The following is a 21557-nucleotide window of genomic DNA, read 5'->3' as shown; positions in this document are numbered from 1 at the left end:
GTATATGACCAGATAACTAAAAAAATCCGAACTGCGATCGAGATTATAAGTTTTATACGCACGGAATAGCAGGTCACTGGTTGAAAAGTTAGGTAGCCGAGGAAACGGTTACCTATTCTCTTATCGTCTTCCTGAACGTCAGGGTTGCGTGCAACCTCATGCTAATCTAAAGTAGCTATATAACCGACTGGTCAGTAGTCGACCACCTAGGTACAAGCCTCTTTAAGGCGTTATGGCGTCCTTTGGCCTTTCCATATTACATTCGCTATTATATGGCGTACATTCCACCGTACCGGTGAAAAGTTATCGTCCAACAATTATACTATTAAAATGAAAAATGTTTTATAAAAACTAATACATTTGTTCACACGATTTATGTTTTTTTTTTTCATTTATAATTGGTAAAACGTAAATAAAAGTTGACAATAAATAATATTTAGATTAATAATAAGATATAAGATATAAATAAGTTTTATAAACGTTCAAAGTATTCTAATTAAAAAATTTACAATTAGTACGTTAAAATGACATTTTCTCATTATTGTTTAAATTAGTGAAAAAGTGCGCACTAAAATTCACGATTGTGACTCTTGAAGATTAAATTTCCGATGTTTATCAATATTCCTTTTCCAATAAACACGCAAACCCACAGTAAAAAACCTTTCGTATTTAGGGGATCGCGATTAACTTCTACTATCTAATTTATTGAGACATTGAGTAATCACAGCTGCATTATTTTTTAAGTTATATTCAAAAGCAAAGTTTTGGCAAAAATATAATATTATTCGAAAATAATTAAAGAATTAAGTGTGAGCTATTTAATTTATCTTTTAAAAATTTGAAGAAATTAAAATTCGAAGATAATCAAATATATTAAACTTTATCATACTTTAAATAAGATCTACATATTACAAGAAAATGTCCTTAAGCATGTTATTGAAAATGTCTGCTTCAATTTAGAATTTTATGATATTTATATACCAGTAATATGACATTTATCTCTTTAGATAATATGTCTGTATTACTTGATGATATTACTTTATGTAAACACAAAAAATAGAAAAAAAAGTAGTAGTTATTATTTATGTATTATAATTATGTATATCTTATTTGATTAATTTGGACAATTCCAACATTCGAGAGCCCATTACCAGTTACTAATAGTTAAATATACCTTTGATATTATGGAGGGGATGATTGTCGAACGTGACGTACACGTGACTCGTACAACCGCATGAACGTGGGGGTTGAACAGTACAACCCCTTTCACACACGCGGAGTACGCGGCCGCGTGAAGTGTGCTTCCACGCGATCCTCGAGAATGCTGTCTCTGGATCACGAATCTGGTTGTTCGCTGTTTATTTCAGTGATTTCTTACAAGTATGATTTTTGGAACAAAATAATGAATGTATGATAACTCGAAACCTATGCGCAAAAATAATTATATGACATTGAAGCGAACGATGAAAAACACAAAGCTAAAAATGTCGAAACAAAAGATAACTTATTCTGAAAAATTGTTCATGAAGAAAGTAAGAATTACGAATTTTTTCGTTTCGAAAATAAGTGTGTCACTGCCGAAAAAATTATTTGATCTGTGATCGATAAGTATTCGCGTAAACATGAACTGTTCGACGATCTCGTGATTATCTGTGTTCTCAGGTAAGTTGATGCATCTTTTCAAACAGTTTTTTACTGATATCGAATTACGCTTTTAAATTGGATGATAACAATATTATTTATAAATCATAATACTATGAATTTTCTCTTCCGCGAAATTGTTTTGCAAACTAATAACGATGCAATTTTCATAGCGTAAATTTTATAATCATAGTGTTAAACTTCAAAGCAATACAAAACATAATAATAACATTTTTTATTTCTCTATCGCAGAAAAAATTAATCAATAAAGAACACTTCTCAATTTTTAATATGAAATAAAGAATCATTTGTAGACTCCATATTTAAAAATATACAAAAAATATTTAATGCAATATAGTATATAATTGATAATTTTTTTCTTTACTATTCTTCTTTGAATGTGTATTATTACAATACTATTTAAACATTTTTTAAGTAATTTTTCTTCTAATAGAACTTCGCAGAAGATACGAAAAGTAGAAGGTTAATGACTTCTTTATTAATTTGTAATGAGATATCGTTATTGTATATGTATACGAAATGTCGATGCAATCGACAAGACATATCGACATCCCTCACGTGCACTGAAACTTCGCGGCGTACAATATATACATCGAGCATGCATTTATTTATTATATATTTATAAGCCCGGCTTCACGTGGATTTTCAATCTCGTCCACGGATATCGATTCTAAGTATCCAGCAATGCTGGCACAGGTTGTGAAAAAGGAAAAGCCTATCGATCGTTCTAGCGTGGACACTGACCGGTAAAAATATACAGCAAGACGGTATGCGCAACGGGTTAAAGCCCATTTCATCGTTACACAAACAAGACTCATTATAGATCTACGTAGGAAGTCGATGCTAAATATTCTATTAAATGTCTTACGTTCGCCTAGAATATTTATGCAATGTCAAGGCATGAGTCATTGATGAAGGATGTTTCCAGATAGGAACACAGAGTGCATATTGTATGAGAGAAAACAATTTAAATAGCGGTAATTACAGCTGTATAATAAATTCTATATATCTATACACGCACTGTGATTGCATTTCTTTTAAATGCACAGAAGTGCTTTAATAATTAAAATGTAATATATTATACATAGAGAACAAAATCAAAAGAAAAATGTACACGACTGTCAAGTATTTTGGAAGATCTCAAATATAGATACATATTTTTGTGAAATTTAAAACGTAAAAAGATAAAATAATCGATTAACGATAATCAAACAATTTGATAGGTTTATCTATATGTTAAATGTTTATTCAGTAGTGTAATGTATTAGCAATACACTAGACATGCTTTAGTTCCTTTTATTTTTCCAGTAATTTTTATTTTCTGTTCTGTTTTTCTTATCTCTCGAAACAAAAATATAATTAATGCGTTAAAAAATTATATATAAAAAACCTAGAAATATTTTTAGAAAACAATTATTTAAAAAATGCATTTTCAAATTTTATTACATATCTTGAATCTTACGTATAAAGAACATTATATTACTGTTATATATTTTGTAAGCCTGAGGTCGGAAAAAAAATACAACCGATAGGCGGTAAAATATGTCACCATAAAGTTTCTGTGCCACGGATGTACTGGACACAACAATATATTAGTTCTGTTATGTACGACTGATGACCCACATTTCTACATTCACTTTAACAATCGCATGTTATACTACTGACATACAAAAAAATTTCTGATGAAAAAAATCTTATTGAGGATAACAATAGCATATCATATAAAATATTTCAAAAGTAATAGAAAATACAATGTTGTAAAATAAATAAAAATATGTTACTACAAAGTTAATGTAAATTTAATATGAACGTTTTACTTTAATTATTTTATTATAACATATTTACTTATTATAGATAATATTATATAATAATTATAGTAAAATAATTTTTTATTAACACATTTCATTATTTATAAATATATAAATATTTCATATTTTATATATTAGATCGGGGAAAAAGTTTCTTATTTAAAAAAATTTTTTGCACAAGTTTTTCATTTGTTGCAAAATTTTCGTTACAATTATATCATTCGCTAGAGCGAAGTTTCAGTTTTAAGAATCTGTTTTTTAAATTGCGGTATGATGATTTTTATCGGAATTATGAGCAATCGAAGTCAGAATGCTCCTTTTTACTTTACTCGCGAATAAGTCAAGAACAAAAAATTATAGGAGCATTAAAAAAAAATGTTTTGCAGGGAAAGCTTCACGATAGATAGTCGAAAATTTTCGTAATTTTTTTTGGGGGCACGTGAGAGACCCCCAAAAGTGAAAAGAAAATGCTTCATCTTTTTCAGCTCATAGTTTTTTAAATATAAAAATTACCAAACTCACAGAAACTCAAAAAATATAGTAACCTTCCGAAAATAGAGATTTCAAGCTTTAAAACCTTTTTTGAAATTTAAATTTCGTTCCTTTTTGACGAAGATATTGTATATATAATTTTGAATTAAAAAATACGAAGAAAGTTTTTCCCCAACCTAATATAAATATATATTTCATATTTATTTATATTTAAATAATACATGTTTTTATAATATATTTAAATATAATATGTTTTCATAATATATTTAAATATATATGAGTTTTAACATATTGACAAACATTTTTATTTAATTGTACTATACATATTTTACTCAATTTAAGTAAAAAAGTTTATTAAAATTTACATAAACTATATTATGACTTGATGTATATAATTACAATATTATTAGAAAAATAAAATTCCATTAGAAAATTAAGATTCCATTCATTATACGATTATATCGACAACATTATACTTTATAATGTGAATTGAAAACAAGAACACTTAATATACTGTTTTTAGACGCGACAATGAATACTCACGACCTCATTCCATGATCATAAAATCGATATCTACCATCATATCAAAATTTACCATCTTTTCACTATTAATGTTGATTACAAGTGGATTATAGAGATATAGCATTACGGATTTACTGTTACTTGCTTTATATTTAACGAGGACTTAAAAAATTATAGGTTCGATACCCTCTACTTCTGAATATCTTATGTTCAACGCTTTATATAAGAAAGGATATTATCTTCTTTTAGAATGCTCTTCGTAGGAGCATGGTTTAAGGCGTGGGTTTATTTGGGGCTCGTTTGCGGTTGGTGCAAAAGTGCACGACCACGTTTCGACACATCTACGGATATGGGATTGGTATTGGTTCCAACCGATGCCGAAGTCGATTCCGTCATTTTTCGATTACGCGCCACCGATCAGGATGCGGACTTTCCTCTCGTGTTCGAAATAACCGGTAATTAAAGAGAAAAAAAAAAGAAGAATGGTCAAAAGTCTTGATTGTTATTAAAATTCGATCAGTAATCAGGAATTAAAATAATGACTTTTATATTTTATTTGCAGCAACAATTACACCCGTTGTAAGAATCGACAACTTGCCTTGCACATTGTACAACAAAGTCTGTCAGGCTAATGTAATTTTAACGAAACGTCTTATGCCGGGACGCCTTCACGATTTCGCCGTCAGGGTTCGGGATACTAAGGGAGACTCGAATTCGATGCAGGCTACTATTTCCGCAACGAACGCCACAACCTCGCGTGATAAAATATTTCCTCACATTCCTTCTCTGATAATGGTACCTGAGGTGTGTAATTATTAATGGCTCTTCTTCTAACAACGTTAATTAGTGCGTAATTACTCGAACCTTATAGATGTAACACTCTACCAACTTTTGCACGTAATCATTAATTATCGGTATAACATATCTATATAAGTATAAAAGCTATTATTATGCAACGCATAACATTAAAAATTAATGCAAAACGTATTACAGGATGCTAAGCCAGGCAGAGAACTAGATTATCTTCTCGTACGAGCGAACTCTTGGAGCGGCAAGCCAGTTTACATCGAATTATGGGTATATGTTTAATGATTATTTTGTATTTATATAAATATATAATTAGTAAGGCGAAACATAAAGATACAACGTCGTTTTAGCAACCGAAAGAACTTTTCACTATTCGGCAACGACAAACACCTACGCAAACGCGCGGGGTCATTACGCTAATTGGCGAGTTGGACTTCGAGACGCAATCGATGTACACTCTCACCATTTACGCGACGGTAAGCATAATTATCCTACGAATAAGCATAAAATGTTATTACGTCCGTAACTGCGCGTGTCACCGATAGAATATGTTTCCAAGTAGGATCCTTACACGGAACCCGGAAAAGATACTAGGAACATCGCGGGACTGAATATCGTCGTTATAGTGCAAGACGTACAGGACGTGCCGCCAATTTTTACCCTAGCACCCCCTTTAACCAGGCTTAATAATTCTGTACAAATCGTAAGTTAAATATGGCATTTTTCAACCTGCTTTATTTACTTTAATTTAATTGTTCACATAGAAAAAGATATATTTGAGTGTTCTGTTTACCTTACATAAATAAAAATGATATACTTTTTCCGTATTATTATTATTATTATTATTATTATTATTTAATCACAATACTTTTCTAAATCGTTTGTGCCAGGGGGACGTAATATTACGAGTTCACGCGGAAGATGGAGATAAAGGAGTACCGCGTGAAATCACGTATGGTCTGGTATCCGAAGGCAATCCTTTCATACCATTTTTCAACATTTCGGAAACAACCGGTGAGAAACTGTTGAATTTTCAATATCTTGCGTAATTCAACGAAAAGTTAAGAGAATTGGGAGAAAGTAGTTTCATCATTGTTGTACTACGTTTTATTCTGAATCCTTGGTTGCGTGCGTTCCAATTATGCTACTCGAGTTGAACGTGTTCAAAGATTAAAGGACTTCTTCTATCGCGCAGATGCAAATTAGTATTGTACGTGTAATTAATTTACTCGATGAGTTGAGTCATCGTTAATTCCTCGATCTATCGCATGTCTTGTGTCATTTCCACTTGACAATCTCGATGACAGAAAGAAGTAACGGTGCTGATTCATATATGCCTCTTTGGTATACAAAGACTGACCTCATTTCGCGCAAAACCCCCGGACAATGATTAAGCAGGGAAATTTGTTCGCTACTGTTCCACCGATGTCGATCTTTTATTTCTTGATAGCGAAGTAATTTGTTCCACTTTCCGCGTAAAGTCCGCGGAAGAAATCACATGTATTCTTGTATTCACTGACTCACATGAACATTCTTCATTTTTTACATAAAAATCTTATTGTTAGACAAAAATCGTAAAACCTTAATAAAATTCATAAAAAAATGTTATTTAAAATGTATTCTAAATCGACAGATTAACAGAATAATTTTGACAAATAAACAGAATTTTATTTTTTTCATAAGATCAAGATTATTTTTTTTTTTTAAGTAAAAACTATGTTATGCACGAATGAAAGATTATGCTAGCAAAACTTTTGTTACTACTATCGTTTCTCAGAATATTAGATATTTCGTAGAAATCCAAGTAAGTCAGGTAAGAACGCGAAAAATTGGCGAGGAGTAAACAGAAGGAGCTAAAGGTGGTCGGAATAAGTCTGGACAGTCTACGGCCAAGTATCGATCGTTCTCAGGGGTCACTCTCTGCTTTTCAACCTGCGATGCTTATCATTCCGTGGCAAGGAGCATGCGATACGTACTACGACTCCTTGCGTGTACGGGTTCTACGTACATCCAGTGGTATACACATTCATCCGTCGCTGCGAACGATTTCTTAAGTCGAGTCCGTGGGTACATTATGTAAAATTATTGCCGGTCAGCGTGCGTGTACGATACGAAGCGAGACGGAGAAGTAACAAGGATAAGAGAATTCGCGTCCATTATCTTCGCGATGTTTTATTCATATTAAAAATAGTCTATATAATATCGTTACAGTGGTTCTCCAAAAAATAACGAAATCCAACATAGAAGTCGCGCGCGTGTGGAAATGAAAAATTGTATACTTACGTTATACGATACGTGAGATACGCAAAATGTAATAAATAAATGTTACACAAAATACTAATTTTAAAAGAAACAATATTTTAAGCAGAAATGTATAGAATGTTGGCGAATAAGTAGAAGTAATAACAACGTATTATAGTTGTATAATTTGCGATCGAATAATAACCATTTTTCGAAAAATATTTTTTATAATCATTAATATATGTTATCAACACACACAGTAGTAATACCTATATATTAAGGATAATTAGTTGAATAAAAAATTGGTTGATTATACATCATAAATTACACAAACATAAATTACTTGCAATGTTTAGGTGAGATTGTTCTCGCGAAGCCTTTAGAGGAACTCACGCAAATTACTCACGTTGGTGCACCGGTCGTGCTCACTGTTGTCGCTGAGGAAATACGAAGATCTAAGGACGAGCCACCAGCTCAAGCAACGGTTGTCGATGTCGGTTTTCTTCTTGGAGAACCAGGCAACAGCCCGCCATATTTTGAGAATGATAAGTTGGTACCCGATCATTTTAGTAACGAGCACCTAAGAATCAAAACAATGTCTTTTCGTGGTTACTTAAACTCTGATTTATAAAATATCATGACTTTTAATACCATTTGCCTTTATATACTTTACAAATTATTAATGTCATTGCGCTTTTTTAATTTTCCAGTATTCGCGTTATATTGTTTGTAATGAATAGTGCAATTTCTTAATAATATATTGAATCGTTACACGTTTATAATATTTATTTATAATTACAATTAATATGTTTTATTTGTGTAGCTACGTTACGTCAATACCAGAGAATTTGGATCCAGGTTCTGTGATAATGTTCCCCGAGCAATATTCGACTAAAGTCCACGATGAAGATATCGGTAAAGCTGGTGTTTTCGCGTTAAAACTACAGAATAATAATGGTACTTTCGAAATAAATCCAACTGTTGCTGAAAGAACAGCAAATTTTATTCTCATGGTGCGAGACAATACACTCATCGATTACGAGATGCATGAAAGTTTATCTTTTAAGGTATTCCCAATACAAAGATAATGAATGAAATAATGCAATTTTGTCGTTTGGCTCGTATTATATTATTTTTATGTTTTTATGTAAAAGTAACTGAAACAAGCATAATTAATTTTATCAATAAATAAATGTTGTCTAAGTTAAAAGTAAATGTTCAATTAAGACATATAGCTTTATGTATAATCTAGATTATTGCTCAAGAAGTTGGTCCAGCAACAAATTTATCAGCATCAGCAACAGTCGTAATATTTATACAAGATGTTAATGATAATCCGCCCGTCTTTGACGAAGAATCTTATGAAGTTACATTATCCGAAAATGTCACCGCTGGGACGCGGGTGATTCAGGTAATATATAATTAATCCTTGTTTCAAATAAACATAATAAAAATAAATCTCTAAACTCGACTTTACTATTCTTGGTTTATATATTGTAATTACATATTTAACAATTTATGTTATATTATTTCGAAAAAAATCATGATTTTACTGATAGGTGCATGCAACCGACAAAGATACTGGACTTTTTGGCAGTATTCGATATACAGGCATAATAGGAGAAGGAAGCGATGCTTTTGCAATAGATCCTGATACGGGATTAATCACGGTTGCGATGGGATCTTCATTAGATCGTGAAATGGCAGCGCAGCTACAATTAACTATAATTGCACGTGACGAAAACGGTAAAGGTAACACGGGTGAAGTACCTTTGATAGTAAATTTACTGGACGTAAATGACAACGCGCCAATTTTCGAGAAAAATACCTATGAATTTACATTAAATTCCGATTTGACGAATTTTTCAACGCCTGCTATTATCAAGGTAATCTTGAAATTTTTTATAATTCCATTTTAATTGATTTCCATTTGTAAGAAGACTTTCAATAAATATATTCGATATTTCTATGAAAAAAACATTTTAATTCAGGCCACCGATGCTGATGCCGAACCGCCAAACAATGAAATTCGTTACGAACTGATTCACGGAAATTATGAAAATAAATTTTATTTGAATGAGATTACCGGAGAACTGACGTTACTGTCACCTGTCACAAAATTCAGGCGAAAGAAACAAAGTATTTACGATAATTTTTCGAGGAAATTACATAAAAAAGCACAAAGTCTTCAACCAAAACACACAATACAAGAGACTGTAAAAAAAACAACAGTATTTCTGGATATGGCAAATTCAACGGAAAGCGTTCCGAATGAAACTGAATTAAAACGTCAAATTGGAGAGATAAAAGGGCATCGAAGAAAACGAGCGGAACCTGATATTTTATATACTTTAACTGCCAGGGCATATGATCTTGGTAAATATTCATATAGTAAATGTAGTTCTTGGCGGACGAAATAAATAACAAAAATTGAAAGTTTTGTAGAAATTTTAAGCCAAAAAATCATTTTTACTATTCTCTTTTCTTCATTAATGCAATATTCTAGGTGTACCTCATCTCGCGAGTGAGACAGAGATCTTCATCGTTAGAGGCACTGCCATGGAAGCTCGTATAATGATGTTTGTGGTTTTGGGAGATCATCCAAATTTAACGACAACTACGGAAACATTAGCCACTATTACTGGTGGACGAATTACCGTATTAGAAACACGTCCTTATGTATCAAATAATAAAACCGTAACGACCAGTCCTGTTCCAGCGGGAGAAAAAAGGTTGATAGAATTAGTGAAATTTATCGGTTTTATATTTAAAAAAATATAAATTTAAACACTAAAAAATATTTCCAATTATTTGCGAATTATTTCTTTCAAATCGACAATGAAAGTTAGAAAAATTTAAATTAATGTTTCAACTATTAATCAATCACAAATCTTTCATATTTTTATTTTCTTCTACTGATAGAACGATCATCGTAGCCCGCGTCGAACAAACCGAAATCGGCACCCCTCTGGTGGACGTGGAAAAAATTCGTAACATATTAGCCGCAAATGGGGTGGGCATTATCAATGGCGTAGGCACCAACAATGAGTCTATGACAGATTACGAGTCTACCATGAAATATCCAATGGATGGAGTAATTCACAATGGGGAAGACAGTACGGAGACCTATGTAAACAAAACGATCATCGGTCACGACGAAGTAGTGAGTAAACGCTAATTGCCCACACTCGTTAACTTCATCACGTGACACGTCAGTTTATATTCAAAATTACATTACTTGATGCACTTTTCATAAAAAATTGTGTTCCTTATTAATTTATTTGTTAATTAGTTCAATTATTAATTAAATTACTTTTAGATAGTTTTAGACATATTAAAAAATATTTTTTTAACTTTCTATGTGCGCAATAAATTGTTTATAAATGTTATTATTTTATTCATTTCAAGGATCAGATTGTCTTGCATTTTAAGTTTTGACAAATAGCATTTTTATAAATCATATTTTTCTTTTATTCCAATTTGGTAATTTTCTATTTTAGAAAAATGAAAAATCAGGGTTCTTTTTCAGACTGTGTACAAAGCGGAGAATAAGCTACTCCTGTGGTTACTAATTATTTTGGGTCTGCTAATGTTGTTGGCCATAGCGGCGCTCATCATCTGTTGTATATGTCCAGGCTGCCCATTTTACATGGCACCTAGAAAACGTAGAATTCATTCGTCGGAAACGCTTATTGCTCGATCCGATGGTCGACCGAAACGACATCTTCATCGGAAACCGCTTGCAATTGATAGTAATTATTCTTTGTCAACTTTATTTTATTTTCAAACTTTCAGATAAATTCTCTCAAAATAATTTTTTATAAAAATATTAGAATCACATTCAGTTTTACTGTATTCCATAAAAGTTAGAAAATTATTTCTATATAAAGAAAATTTATGATTTATTAACAAAATTAATATATCAAATAGTAATTAAATCAAACGGAAGAAAACAAGCTTGGAGCGCAGATCCAACTCGAAGAAACTGGCAATTCAATCGTCAAAACACAAAGAACGATGGCTTAGCATCGCTTCCTGGTGACGTTGTGTACATATCGGAGCGTCTTCCAATCGACCAAGCAAATGTGGAATCATTGAGGTTACGTGACGGCCCAGCCTATGATCCTTCGAGGAGGAGATTCGAAGAGCAAGAAAGAATATACGTACAAGATGTCGAGAGGAAGGCTCGAGAGCTCAGAGAAAGAGATTACGATGCTATGGAAGCAGATTCTTTGCAACGACACGAAATCGAACGTGGTTCGGATATTCAGCGCCAAGCTTACAAACAAAGGTAAATAGAACGTACATTATCACATAATAATAATACATTAGACTTTTATTATATTAATTTAGTTTATTAAAGTATTTACTTTTATAACCAGAAACTCAAATTCAACCTCAAAAAGTTTATTTTCGTTAAAATATTATGTTATTATAATAATAATAAAATTTCTCTAGAATAAAAAATGATATATGAATATATTCCATATTATTTCGTATTACAGATATGTCGATCCTGAGTTAAGTAATGAGATAGCAATAAGAGAGCAACATTTTTATCGCGAGGGTAACGCAGAGGTGCTGCAATTAGTAACACGCGGACAAGTGGAGGATAGGAGTCAACATCGCCATTATCCAACTTTTATAGTGGATGGCAAGGATGTACTTCTGGAGCGATTTATGCGGGATCAAAAAGCACGGCACGAATTGCCCATACAAGAACCCGAGGTAGTACGCACCATCGACTCTCATCAACGTTCGAGAAATTTATACCAACATAAGCAGGAAATTCTTCTCTTACCGGAAGAACTGGACGTTAGACGTCGACGCGTGGAAGAATTAGAATCTAGTGCGCAAAAGTTAGCGATGGACGATAAATACGAGGCGCAAAATATAGATGCGGAGTCGCAGATGCGAGACGTTCGTCGTCAAGAGATCTCAACAAATGTACCAGGGATATCGCCCAAAGATAGACCATCAATTGTCAAAGATCAAACACAATCCACCACAATGCAGTCATACACGTTTCACGATATAGAACTGGCGAAGCAGAACGCTCTATTGACAAGGATATTATTGGAGAGGGAATCTAGACATGCTGGTGGCGTAATGATGGATGCCGCAAGTTACTTAGAGACCCAAAGTCTTCCCGGACAAGTGGCAATCGGGACGCAGACTGACAGAGCCGCTGCGACACAAACGGATCGACATGTCCGAAGTAGAAGTGACAATGACGAGTCTGACGAGGATATCCGAAATCGAAAAAGGATGAAGAAACGCCACGGAGAAAGCAAATTGAGAACGCGAACTTTATGGATGAAAACGCCTATCAAAGAAGAGGAAGGCCCTTGTTTCGACAAACGACTGAACATTTTGAGGAAGAAAGTACAAGCAGTGCAGGAGGGACGAAAGGTATCCTTGGAACCTAAAGTGCTGCGGGAAATCTCAGATTCTCTCGACGAGAATGGAAGTACTTGTCGCGAAAAAGCAAGAAAGTCAACAAAAACTCGTCAACAGTACACCGAAGAGAGTAGTATTGGATACAAAGTACTAGGCGAGAAAAATGGTTCCTCTTCATCGACGGAAGCAGATAAGCAACATGATAAATCTTCTGACGAGAAAAGAGTGAAAAGCTTGTCTTCTCCGGAAATAAGTGTCGATAATGGAAAATATATTCGCGAAACAACGAAAAAGACAAGTACCAGGAAAGAAAGTAGAATAAAGAAGCAAAAGAAGGTAGAATCCGTAATAAAACCTAGTTTTCGAGTTTTAGAAAAAGAGATCACAATGCTGACGAAGAAACTAAGTAAACTCGCTGATAAAAAAGTAAAACAAACTACTGAAAGTACAAGTCAGGAGAAATCGAAAACCTCGCAAGACTTCAAGAAAGATTCAGATAGTACATCGAAGAAAACAGAGGACTCAAAGAAGCACAAACGGTTTGAGGTTTCTCCAAGTACATCGAAAGAGACGAAGAAAGAAAAATTTAAGTACCAGCAACCGCAGATTATGAGCGCCGGTAGTTCCGAAAACGAGGATGCGTTTGAAAAAACGGAAAAATCGAAATTAACTTCTCAAGAAGCTGCGAAACACAAACAAACGAGTAGCCATACGAAAGTGAAAAGGCAAACGCTTGAACGTAAAGAACGCAAAAAGCAAATTATACAACAGGATCGAGAGTTCGAGAAGCGCAGAAAAGCCGCGAGTAAAGAAAGCGGCAGGCCGAAGGCTGACAAAACTGTCAAAGTAACGTCGCGTATGCAAAAGTTAGCAGCAATTGGTCGTAAGAAACATATCTCGGAGGAACCAAGCACGAGTACAAGTTCCGATCGTATGAATGGCAAAAAGGATTCGTTCATAAGTCGCGATTTCGACAAGAAAAGCATGGAGTCTTCGGAAGTTCCATCGAATCACGCGGATCAACAAAAATCAAAACAGAAACTACACGTAAGCGAGAAATTCTCTGATGACTTCGTGCCAGAACCGCAGAGAAGAGACATCGATCAGCTAAGCGTGTTTCTTCTAACAATGAACAGAAACATAGTTAAAGAAGACGTTGCAAATGGTAAAGAAGATATCGAAATAATACAACAATTTTCTGATGACTTCGTAATAGAACCACAGACAAAAAAGCTAGAACATCAAATGCAAGCTACGGTTGAAAGTGAAGTTTTCAGCAGCAATAAAGAAAATGTGTATCACGATTTTGACAAAGAACACTTGATGTTAAAGGAAACTATTGAAGATCTCGCAATTGTTCAAAATATGGAAGATACGCAACACAAAAGTGAGACAATATTAGACATCCCAAGCATAGAACAATTTGAATTATTTGAAGTCTCTAAGAGAGAATTGGAAGACAGCAAGGCAACAATGCCTTCGGATTCTCTTATCACAAAAGCGTTAGAAGAAACAGAGAAAGTGCCATCTTACAGTGAGAAAAGAGCTGTTGAAAGAAGAATAGCTTATATGTCTGGAAAGCATAAAGAAATAGCAGAAGAATCTTCCTATGAAACTGAACAGGAAATGTTAGAAGAGGAAGTTATACCGGAAAAAGAATTACATGAAATACAGAGATCGAAAGCTGTTGAAGAGATTGTGAGTGAAAAAGCGATGGAGCAACATATAGAAAGTTTGACCAAATCAATTGATAGAACAGAGCATATAGAAGAAGAAAAAGAACATAAAAACGGATATACGTCATTATATTCAAGCGAAACGGACAAATCTGAAGAATTATATAAAACTGAAAGTGATCAAAAAGAAGAATTAAGTCTTGAATCAAAGAAATATATTGAAGAGGAAATTTCTTCAACAAAAGATGCAATAGATACCGGACAAAAGATGGTAGAAGAATTAATGCAGAGAGAAAACGAAGAGGACTTGTTACGTGAAATTAAAAGTGACGTAGAGAAACCAAAAGAATATGAAATTCAGGAATCTGATGTAGAGAAAAGAGAAAAATCAACAACTACAGCATCTGAAGAATCGTTCGATACCAGTCGACCTTTTACAGACGATACTAAAAATTTAAATGGTTTTCAGAGAGCATTTGCAATTGATGATGATACATTATTATACATTGACGAAACATCAAATAGTGACGAAACATCAAAATCAGATCACGATTCGACTCGATCTGAGCTTACCGAAGTACCAGATATTGTAAAGAAAACTACTGATAAAGATGAATTGGAGCATTTAAGCGACGATCTTACTACAAAGACAGAAATCGAAAGCCATGAAACTAAGAAAGAATCGCACATATCTCCTGAAAGACTATCTGACATCCACAAGACGAAAGAAGAGGAACTTGATGAAGATAAGCTTCTCACGTCTTTAACGGACATTATTACTTCCAAAAAAGAGGTTATTGAAGAACAATTACAAGTTGATCATACAAAGGAGAAAGAAGAATCACTGTTCCAAGAAGATGAAGAAGCAGCAGAAAAAATATCTGCAGTAAAAGAAAGATCTGATGAAGAATCTTTTACTATTTTATCAAGTACTTCTTTTGAAGTACTTGATAAGGAATCTTCTATCGAGTTGCCGAAGGATTCGAATCTGCAACAGTCAACCGTCAGTGAACCAGACATGGTGGAGAGTTTTGTAATAATCTCTAAGAGCGGAGCAGTCACAGAGCCACAAGACAAAGGAGAGCAGCAAGCAGACGTAAGCGTTCCAATTTTTAGCAGCTTTATTGATGATACACTCGATGTTTCAGAGGAGAGCGACTCATCCAGTGATGTTTCTAGGAAAACAACGCTGACCACGAGACCCTATGATACTCCGCGCCATCGACAAAAATGGCAGCAGCAAGAAAGCATTGAAATAGCAGGAATCTCTGGTGTAAGAACTTTCAGAGATGGAGAAGACGCAAAAACGGAAACCGAACTAGAAGAGGATACAGATAGTAACTTATCGCTCGATGAAATTGAGAAGACAGAAGATTCGATCACAACTGAATCAACGAGTGAATTAAAAGAAGATATCGAAATCGCTGGTACATCTGAAAAGACTTTTTCTGACGAAAGAATTTCGCCTACGTCTCTTTTAAAAGAAGGAGACGATAAAGATATAACAGATAAAGATTTTGAATCGAAAATCGGAATTGAAGAACCAGAAACTGATATAAAATCGGAAATAAAAAATTTATTGACGACAATTCAAGATATAGTTCCTTTGACTCTAAGTATTAAAGAATTAAATGACATATCAAAAGAAAATATTAATGATGAAATTCCCGCAACAAAGGAAGACGCGGAATCTAAAAGTGAAATTGCTACGCCTCGTAAAAAGATCGAAAAAATGTTCGAATCTGTGAAACAAGATGATAAAAGTAAAATTAGGTCACCTAAATCTGAGCAAGTAGATCTAAAAAAAGATAAAATAATAACTAAAACCATTGAAATGGACAAAACTAAAATTGGAGACATTGAGATAGACAAAATAAGAAGTAAAGGAAGTGATGTATCATTAACTCCGAAAAAATATATTACGAAAACTATACCTTCCGAACGTTTCGTGAAGAAAACAAAGAAATCTGAACAATTGAAAGTGCCTTCACCCAGGGAAAAAAAACGTGTTCTTGATAAATCAGAAGAAAAAGCTACGCCGAGTTATTCTCAGCGTAGATCTCGTAAATTTATCGATGATGATTCAAAGAAGCAAACAAGAAGTAGTGAATCGCAGAAGCGATCGCCACGAAGGGGAGAAGAACAGCATCCTCGAAAACAGCAGGTATCCAAATCAAAATTTAAGACAGACAAGAAAGCTACAATTCCTCCGAAAACGGGCGAAGTCGATATGAGTAAAACGCAGTCAAAGTACATGGCTTGGTACAATAAAAAACGCGAGGAAGCGGAGAAAAAGAGATTAGAGAAGAAAGCAATGGATGATGAGGAGCAGCTACCACGTTGGGTAAGTAGAAGTTTGAAGCAAACGACGAAGCAAAGAGAGAAGCTAACAATAGAACGCAAAACACCAGAGATAACGCCGCGTACCAGACGCAAGATCAAACCTCTGGTGAACGTCGAATCAGAGCAGTTGAAGGCCATTGTGCGTCAAGGACGACAATTAAGAAGGGCCGAGGGTAGTCTCAAGGAAGACCCGACGATTCAGATATTCGCCAGATCACCGCCGGTCTCTACTTCGGACACGCAGCATCGTCTGCTGCAGCATTCGGAATACAAATATGAGAGAATACCACCTCCATTTTATCTTCATCCACCTCCGGCTCCGCACCCATCGCCACAGTTATCGCCAGAAAGATGCCTCGAAATGCAACCGTGTGGATCGCAATACGAACAATCCGAGAGTGATCTGCAGTCAGAAAATGCAGCGTCATTTCAAAGTGGCGGTCGTCTACGCCATCAACAACTTCTCGAGAAAAAAAGCGTCTTCGATATCGCATACAGCGAAGCTGCACCATCGCAACTTCGATCTGATAGCACAACTCCGCCGTCCTAACTCAAGACGTTATTCTCCGTATTATTTATATACATGTTTCTATAAAAAATAGATATACAATATAATATTGAATATAGTTACTTATTTTGCAAATATATAAAATTATTTTAATGCATTTTTAATTGTGTAATTATCCTTATGTAACATAAAAAAATAACAATTTTATACATACTTATATACAATTAAACTTAGAAAAATTAAATGTCTTGTACATATATTTTATAATGTTTTTTTATTGGCTATTGATTATTGCATAGCATTAATTTTTTTAACTACTCTCATTTCCTTTACTGCCGATAAAATATTATACAGATTTATCTTTAAGGAAATGTAGTGAGAATTGATCACCAAAATTTTATATTAAATTTTATTCCAGTATATATACTAATGTTTATATTAATACTTGTAAATATATATATATATATGTATCAAAATCCACATTGTATTTAATTTATTCCATTTTCTTTCTATTAATTTCATTTTCTATTCCTTTGTTATTTAAAGTATAAATTAGCATAATAAAAAATAAAAATTATATCACGATTGCTCACGCAAAGCTTGATTCAAATTGATCATTTGTTGTCGGTAGCGTTCAGTATTAACGGTTTCGCCAGGTTTTAGCAGCTCATAATAGAACGCACCTTTCTGATCTCACTATAGTGTACTATAGTGTACTATAGTGTACTATAAATAAATAAAATGTAGTATAATTTATAATTACCGAAAGACTCAAAGAAACTTGCACGAACAGGAATCGTTCGGCCACTAGTTACCCATATTAGTGCGGTAAGGGTTAATATTCGTATTATGCATTTAGAATTAACTGACATTTACAATGATATACATATACGCGAATAATGAATTTAATGGTTGAAAGGAATTATGTTTTTCTAGTTTAAGTATTTCCACTAATTAAGAGGATGCTAAACCGATTACCCAACTCGATCAAGGTCGATAGTACAGACTTTTTTAATTCCAAATTCGATAATAGTGGTGACATCTTCGATTTAATTTTTACATTATATTATATAATATATATCATTCTGTCTTACTCAAACGCATACATCTGTTCTTATCTAACATATGCCAGTACCATATCTATCGCAAGACCGCGCAACTACTGCTATACGGAATTTAGGCTCTGTTGACAGTCCCAGTCTTCGCAAAACACCTGTAGGGTAAACTCAGGTATGATGGCCATAATTTTTTTAAAATGCAAAAAACATACATTTATTCTTGTTACTTTTTAACAATATTTAGGATATTACTTTCACTGAAGTTTAAAGTAACAAATACTATCGAGAGAGAGAAATTAAAAAGAAAATATTTAACAGAACTTTAATTTTATCAAAATATTACAAAGTATGCATTGGCCATCTTATCTGATTTTTAGGGAAAAGATGGCCATGATATTAAGAAAGATAGCCATGGTATTTATAAATAAATAGTGAAAATAAAAGTATTAATTATAGGTCACTTTGCAATTTACGTACTTTTATTGTGTATGTAATGTTGATTATGGCAGTTTAACTGTAATTTATTAGACATTATAACAGTTTTTAGCAGACACGTGCAAAACTTTGCAGATAGTCGAAAGAAAAAATATTAGATAATATTTATAATATTGTTATTTTGAACAGTGTACTCATATGAACGACTGTAAATATTGATTATCTTTAAGAATGATTATAAAAATGCACTATTTATCAATTATTGGAGAAATTATATGGCCTATGGCCATCTTTTCCGTATGGCCATAATATCTTAGTTTATCCTATACACGTATTTTCTATTCGGTGGAAATATTTCTTTTCTAGACTGTCAATTTTAGTTCTACAAACTCGGTATCGTTCGTTTCAATAATGTGACCTCAACTGCACGCTTATTTTCAAGATATGGACTCTAAAACTCTTATATCAAGCAAATATATATCTGAGGTGACAGCTGTACGAGCCAAAAGTAAGTTAATTTTTAACGAATTTAAAACTTTTTTTTTTATTTTCTCATGAAATCCAGTGCAGCTGAGGTCCTGTTTGTGCGTACTTTAATTTAAGCAATAACACTTTTGCAATCCGTACATCCAATAGAGATTTTTCACCGAATGGAAACGTGGTAAAACAGGAGGCTTTAGCATCACCTTAATCTTACAATTAGCCCATTTATTTCGATCCATCAAGGCAATAGATTAATGAAATATTACAGTTATTTATAATGCATTCTGAAACTCTTGAAACTTAAATTCTTAGCTTTTCTCAAATATGTATAAAAATAATTTATACATACAGTAGCTACTGTATGTATAAATTATTTTATAAACTAGTTTATAGAAATAAATGACAGACTAATGTACATCCATTTTTATTATAAAAGATTGAAATTTTTATATATTACAACGAGAAAGAAATTTTTAATTTATTTCGAGATTAATTTATTTCCGATATTTTTTTATAGGATACACTTTTAATGTAATTCTCACATATCTATTGCCTTAAAATTAAGAAATAGTTTAACTCATCGGTACGATGTGCAGCAGCGGAATTGTAGTGTACGCCATCATCTATAATAAATAAATATATCCAAATTAAGACACACAATATCACACAAACCTATACATTTTTTAAAATATTACGCATGATTATTTTATTCGTATTTTAATCAGGTATTTAATATATAAAGAAATTTTAAAAAACTTTTTTGAGGTATAAATTCTTACAAAGTTTAACAAAAAACGTGAGAATCCCTAATTTCTATCTAAATAATCAAAACAATTATAGATTAAAATTTTAATACGTTGAAATATTTTATAAATATGTACATTAAATGTCATAAATATTTTAATGAATATTATGTCTCTCAAAGTAATTTATAATGCTATATGAAAATTATGCGTTTAGCGGGTTTTTTCCGTGTCCAGACTGTCCAGATCCGTTCTTGGAATACCAACGTTTCATGAACCTTGCAGTCCACTTCATCAGGATGGAGAGCAGCCTGATACTGCATCCAAGAATGGATCTGGACACAGAGAAAACCCATGAAACGCATAATTTTCATATAAAAAGCACCTGTGGAAACCACAAGAATAATTTATAATGCTTTATATGTACTCCACAACAAAAAACGCGGAATGCAATTGTCGCAAAGATAAATAATCAATATTCCACAAATGACAAATAAATAAATAAATAATAAATTACCTATAGTTGTTCCGCCGTTGCGTTGCCTGATGCCTCCCAGGCCTCCTCTACCTTTCGTATGTCTCCATGACAGCTTGTTGCACTAGAGCACTCGCGAAAATACGATCGCGCACTGATAATCAGAATACAACAATCGTATGATACTTTATACGACATTCTCAATATTAATCCCGATGCGCACTTTATAACATAACGAAATAATATCGCGTAAAAGAACGATTCAATGAAGCTGAAATTCGCTTATTCGTCAGCAGTCCTTTTGTCTTTCCGTGATGCTTTTTCATTACGTTCACGCACACTCGCGCAAATAAGATTATGATCGCGCATTGATGACCTACGAACCATGACAACCGTGTGACACTCCCGAAAATTAATCACTTCGTAACAACGCGGATCATCACGAAAGAATCGAACGAAGCTACGTTTCGGCTTGATCTTGACATTTCGTGAATTAGAGAACTAGACGCAACGAACCAAAGACAGAGAATGGACTGCGCGATCCGTGTCAAAATTGTCGATAGAAACGAGAGAGAAGGACCGTGGCAGACGGCCATTTCTATCTCTTTCCATTCAATGGTGTAATGGGAGAGAGAATGAGAGGGAGATTGACCGTCTCCCACGGTCCCTCTCTCTCATTATTGTCGACCATTTTGACACACGGTCGCGCAGTCCATTCTCTATGTGTTTGGTTGCAACGAACTAACGGACGGCAGCCGGTGAGGTGACGCGAGGCGTAGTAAAGAAAAGTAATGTAGAGAAAAGCGCGGGATCACGGAATGATGCGCGACGATACGCACATAACTTCACACTGTCCCCGCGAAGGAACGAACGCGACGCGCAACGGTTATACATATGGACGTCG

At 33.6% G+C, this 21557-nt stretch overlaps 1 protein-coding gene across 1 annotated transcript; it reads left to right on the top strand.

The window, feature by feature from the left end:
• Nucleotides 1–2346: 2346 nt before the first annotated feature.
• Nucleotides 2347–17501, top strand: LOC108769158 (cadherin-86C-like). Its single transcript, XM_018519985.1, is given in 17 exon segments — nt 2347–2408; nt 4734–4976; nt 5069–5288; nt 5478–5561; nt 5642–5767; nt 5854–5994; nt 6182–6305; nt 7889–8081; nt 8356–8599; nt 8785–8943; nt 9092–9418; nt 9524–9908; nt 10039–10264; nt 10455–10695; nt 11062–11284; nt 11463–11823; nt 12038–17501. Coding segments are annotated over 17 exon segments (8823 nt in total).
• The last annotated feature ends 4056 nt before the right edge of the window (nt 17502–21557 follow it).

This window comes from Trachymyrmex cornetzi, unplaced genomic scaffold, assembly GCF_001594075.2.
Source record: "Trachymyrmex cornetzi isolate Tcor2-1 unplaced genomic scaffold, Tcor1.1 scaffold868, whole genome shotgun sequence".
NCBI lineage: Eukaryota > Metazoa > Arthropoda > Insecta > Hymenoptera > Formicidae > Trachymyrmex > Trachymyrmex cornetzi.
This window is presented reverse-complemented; position numbering and strand designations above follow the sequence as displayed.